Consider the following 5,920-nt stretch of genomic DNA (forward strand, 5'->3'; position numbering starts at 1 on the left):
TATTTATTTATATTTTATTCACTTTGTATTTGGAAGGATAGCAAGAGAATTTTTGAAAAATAGATATTAAAATCTGTATTTTGAGGCCGTATATGGGGATAATTCATACTACAAAAAAAAAAAAAAATAAATAAATAAATAAATAAATAAAGAAAAATAGGCAAACAAAACCTTTTAAAAGTTATGCATTCTTTCGCTAGTCAAGACCAATCAAATTATAAATTGCTTGTTCGACAAATCGTTGACATTAATCGACAGAAAGGAAAAGTGAAGGAGGAGAAAAGGGAAGCGCGTTGTCACTTGCTCATATCGGCTTTTAGTGTTATTTGTTTTTGTTTGATTCACCCCCCCCCCCCCCATTTCATCAAATGTCCTTTTGCAAAAATTGTACAAAATGCTTCAAAAGAAATAGTGAAGAGATTCAGAAAATAAGTAACAAAAGAGTAATAATCTGGCCATTCGGACTATTCATACTTTATTTTCTTGTAAATTATCTAACGTCTATTAGTCTTCTTTGGCTTAACAAAATCGGTCAACAATGACAGCTACCATGTACCCTAGAAAAAAGGAGGTGCATTCCCATAATTATATTTTCCCAACTACAGCAATGCCTATATCGTTGCCACAGATCAACAGCAGGATTCTGGACTGTTATGCAAAAGCCTTGACGTCTTACTGTTGCTCTGAGGCGACAATAAATACATTCAAACAATAATAAAAATCTTCTCAAACAACATTCACACAATTCCCTGCCTAAATAGATTGAATCCCCAATCTGATGTACAAATTCTAAATTGAGGAAATCAAAACTTGATATTACACCAAAATGCACTTCTTTAACCAGCATGGCTTCTCATATGTCTCTTCAGGTCACATTGTTGAGAATACGCCTTCAAACAATACTCGCACGAAAATGGTTTTTCGCCAGTATGAACTCTTCTATGCTCTTTTAAGTAAGAAGCTTGCGCAAATGCCTTTGAGCAAAGGTCGCACCAAAATGGTTTTTCGCCAGTATGAACTCTCATATGTTGTCTCAAGTTCTCTGCAGCAGCAAAAGACTTTGAGCATTGTTTACAAGAATATGGTTTTTCGCCAGTATGAAGTCTCATGTGAGTTTTCAAGTTCTCTTTAAGAGAAAATGACTTTGAGCAAAGTTCACAGGAATACTTCTTTTCCCCAGTGTGGACAATCATATGTCGCTTTAAGTGTCCAGCAGTGGAAAACGCCTTGGAGCACTGATCACAGGAATGTGGTTTTTCACCCGTATGGACTCTCATATGGACTCCTAAAGATGAAAGCAGTGAAAACGCTTTTGAACAACACGCACACGAATACGGTTTTTCGCCAGTATGAACTCTCATGTGCTTCTTTAAAACTGAAGCATACGGAAACGCCTTTGAACAATTGTCGCACGCATATGGTTTTTCCCCTGTATGGATAAGCATATGTCTCTTGAGGTTTCCGGCTCGATTGAATGCTTTAGTACAGTAATCACACAAATGTGGTCTTTCGCCCGAATGGACACTCATATGTTGCTTCAAGTGATAGGCATCTAAAAATTTCATTGAACAAGTCTCACAGGAATACGGTTTTTCACCAGTATGCACTTTCATGTGATGCTTTAGGGCTGAAGCAAAGCAATATGTCTTTGAACAAGATTCACAGGGATACTGTTTCTTAATGTGGGCACCATAATGCGCCTTTAAATGGTTAGGGTCAGAAAACGCCTTCGGACAATTTTTACACGAATATGGCCTTTCACTGGTATGGATATTCATATGAGTCTTAAGGGTTGAAGCAGATGTAAAGGTTTTTGTACAGAAGGCACAGGAAAATGGTTTTTCGCCTGAGTGAGTGCTCATATGTCGCTTTAAATTTTTAGAATGAATAAAGACTTTTGAACAAATGTCACACGAATACGGTTTTTCACCAGTATGTACTCTCAAGTGCACTTTTAAGTTTTGACGTTGGCAAAATGCTTTATCACAATAATCACATGAAAATGCTTTGTCGCCAGTATGTACTCTTAAATGTTCCTTTAATGTAGGAGAATGAGAAAACACTTTATCACAATAGTCACACGAAAATGGTTTTTCACCAGTATGTACTCTCAAGTGTTCCTTCAATGACTTAGAATGAGAAAATGCTTTATCACAATAATCACAGGAACATGGTTTTTCGCCAGTATGGACTCGAATATGTTGTTTTAAATGCGCTGATTGAGCAAAAGCCTTTGGACAAAATTCACACGCATAGGGTTTTTTACCAGTATGAATTCTCATATGCAGCTTTAATTCTGTAACTTTGCAAAATTCTTTTAAACAATGCTCACACAAATAATGTTTTTTACTGACACATCTTTGAATGCCTTGCCATTGTTGAGCAGTATGACACCGCCTATGCACAATTTTTTTTAATGACTTTTTTGCAGAGATAGATCTTTAAATGTCCTCTCAGTCATTAAGAGTTTGAAATGACTTTCAATCAGACACAAGAGTACATGTCTTTTTTTCTCTTTATTTGATGACACACAATGCCAAAAACATTCACTGTGTTAACACTATAAAAATGTTACAAGCATGATTCAGTCAATCATGGTAAGTCAGTAGAAAGTTTAAAAAATGTAGAAAGGTCAATAAAACACACTAAACCTTTTTCCTGTGGCTATTTTGAGATGAATTTGTAAACGTTAAGCTAGTAGCAAGACAGCAAGAGTCATAACAATTATCAATTTGGCCATTTTGTGTGCTTCCACACGCGATACTAATGAAAGTGTACACACAAACTTTTTTAAGGATGCAGTTTCAATCGTGAAGGTATTCTATGGGTTCCCTATAAAAGTTTTTGTACACGCAGAAGTATCTACACAATTTTTTCCACTTTTTGTGAAAAGCTTATGTCAATTTAGAAATCAGGACATAGCAATTTTTTAAATGGACAATTCTAGATACATAAAATAATGTACTGAGAATTAATACAACTGAATGTTTCTTTCAGTTTCATTAAAGCTGTTTTTTTTTATTGATGATAATTGCAAAATTATTATGTAATTTAAATTTGCACACGAGCGTCTTAACAAAGAGAAAAAAACATGGGCAACCAAAAAAAATCTTCACTGAACTAGCACTGACTAAGGACAATTTTATAGTGTTATAAATTACCTCAATAAATAAGTCTCTTTCAATAACATTCACTTGAATGTATCCTTTTGCAAGCAAGAATGACCACTTATTTAAGACTTAGAAGGAAGTATTGTTTGACATAATTGCTGTGAAACTTAAGAGTTATGGATTTGAACTTGTAGTATTCCCTATTTTTGCACAATCATTCTCTCCACTATTTTAGCAGAGCGGCTTTGCTTAGTAAGATACAACTCTTCTTCAGATGCATCTTTTCGCTTTTATTTTGACAAATTCAGACAGAAAATGCAAAGAAATAAAAACAAAGTGGTGTACATAGTTAGAGTCTAAAATCATGCTTTAAATCCAGTGTCATCCTGATCACTCCTGCAAACAAATAAAAATGCTTTAAATGCATTGAAAAATAACAATTTTCAACACAAGAGCTAAACTACATTTATGTTGCACACCTAAAAAAGTATGTTGTTAATAATAATAAAAAAAAGCATGATGCAGGGCCAGACTGGACCGTTGAAATGGCCCAGGCGAATACACATACCTAGCCTTTAGCTCGGGGGTAAATCCCCCCCCCCATGTGCACAATTTTGCAAGTTTAAGCGTTATTTAAAAATGGAAGAAGAAAAGAGTAATAAAACGAACGCAGGGCCATCGCAAGGTCAAAAACTCGGAATGTGTGTATAAGTTTGGCGACCTTCAATTTTTAACACATTTTAACAGAGTAAGAATGATTTTAGCTTTTGGTTCAAGAGGGTGTCATTACAAGATTGAAGTGTTAGCAATATAAACCAAATTGTAAGCGCAATGCTCTTTTCGATACAGGGAGTCCTGGGGTTTCTGTCCTGGAAAGTTTATGAAATTGTAGTTTTATAAACGCCATTTTAGACAAACTTTAGTAGTGTTAGGGGGGGGGAGAGAAGTTTGATGGTCCTCGCCGGGTAATTTTTCGAAGTTGAAACTTAAAAAATAGTATTTCTAAAAACGCAGTTTTCGACGATCTTTGTTGGTGTTGGGGTAAAAGAGATATGGAGGCCCTTCCCCAAATCATGGTGTATAAGAAAAACTCTAATGTTTCAAAATTTAATTCTTAAAGGATCTCGAAATTGAATGGAGGAGCTTTTTGAGCGTTTCTTCCCAGAATTAGCCGAAAGTGTAGTTTTGATAGTGCAGTTTTAGACTAGGATTGGTGCTGTTCGTAAGAGGAGAGGTTTTTGGGGCCCGACAATTTTTCGAACATTAAATTAAAGAAACACAGTTGTAGATGATGTTCAATGATGTTATGAGAAGAGGGGGTTCAAGGGCTCTCCCTCATAAATTGTTTAGAAATGATGCCCATAAACGAAAGTTTAGACGATCTTTAATGATGGGGAGGGGGTGTTTCTAAGGGTTGGGGGGAAGGGGTGCTGTTTGATTAGGGGTTTTAATTGTGGGGTTCAGGAATTCTCCCCTAGAATTCTTTCTAAATCAAAGTTTCAAATAATGACGAGGAGGGGGAGTTTCTAGTCTTCTTTATCGAAATTGAATTCCTTTATAGTTGGTTGCAATTGTGAGGTTTGGAAGCTCTCCCCCGGAATTCTTCCAAAATCAAAGTTTTAAGTAAATTAACCATAGCCATTGGACTGCTTTGGATGATTTGTACATCATAGCATTGTTATCTATTTGGAACAAAGTTGTCTACGGCCCCAATAAAAAATTCTTTTAACATTTTGCACTGATGTGGTGTACTTTTCAGTGATATCTTAGATCTGTTTTCCTTTTTTTTTTAATTCTAAGTATCATATACAGTGAAACCTGTCTATAACAATAAACCCATCTATAACAATATTTTCCTTGGTACTAGCAAAAATGTCAGCATAAATAATCAAACTGTCTATAACGATAACCTGCCTACAACAATATTTTTTTAGGTCCCAGTATTGTTGTAGACAGATTTTACTGTACCTCCTGAATCTCTTGACAAAGTTTTTATTTTGATATTCAAACACTTAGAGCAACTGTGTGCATAATCATTGCAATATTTTAAAACTCTCCCACTGTATTTCAAAATTTGTTTGTTTTTCTATTCAAAACATATTTGTGTGGCTCCTGTCTTTTTCTCCATTTATAAGTGATTTTTATGCAGATATTTTATGCAAACAATTAAAGATGAAAATATGTCAGTGGTTCCCTATGAAGATATCAATTTTATTTCTTCATGCTTTTTTTTTTTTAAATTGAAGCTTGCCGCGACTTTACATTGTATACTAATTTATTTTCCATTGAAAAAAGTTTGAAACGAACATTTAGTAACTCTTATTTAGATAATTTTAATATTACAGAATTTTGGATGATTCTATTTTAGGATTACAGATTATCTTTTGAATTTTGGCAGAACAAATAGTTTTTGTTACTTTTATTCAATTTGTTCACTTATCATGATTATTTTAATTTTATAAGAAGACTGCAAAGGCCTTTTTTGTGCATTGCTAAAATATAATTGGAGTGTAATTCTAAAAAAGGGTGGAGGTTAGCTCCCTCTATATCCCTATGAAGAAGGCTCTGAAGTATACTCGGGGCCGATGAGAGGCCATATCAGCCCAGTTGGAAACTAGGGGCAGGCCTCGGAATCGTAGTCGTATAAGTTTTATAGGTTCAATGAGGATGTTGGGTTCGAAAACCAACAGACAGGTGGCACCGCCTTGGCACTCAGCAGCCCTGAGTACACTAAATGAATGACTCCTGGGCATTCCTGATATTTAGTCTACAGCGGCTATATATACAGGCCGACGCATCAGCTTAAGTTC

General features: G+C 35.2%; 1 protein-coding gene across 1 annotated transcript; it reads right to left on the minus strand.

Annotated features, from left to right (window-relative positions):
- Positions 1-836: 836 nt before the first annotated feature.
- Positions 837-1,535, minus strand: LOC129224271 (zinc finger protein 724-like). The gene has a single exon (XM_054858698.1). It carries the CDS (start codon positions 1,527-1,529, stop codon positions 837-839), a length of 693 nt encoding a protein of 230 aa, XP_054714673.1. The 5' UTR covers positions 1,530-1,535.
- Between the last annotated feature and the right edge of the window lie 4,385 nt (positions 1,536-5,920).

The sequence above is a fragment of the Uloborus diversus genome, chromosome 6, assembly GCF_026930045.1.
Source record: "Uloborus diversus isolate 005 chromosome 6, Udiv.v.3.1, whole genome shotgun sequence".
Taxonomy (NCBI): domain Eukaryota; kingdom Metazoa; phylum Arthropoda; class Arachnida; order Araneae; family Uloboridae; genus Uloborus; species Uloborus diversus.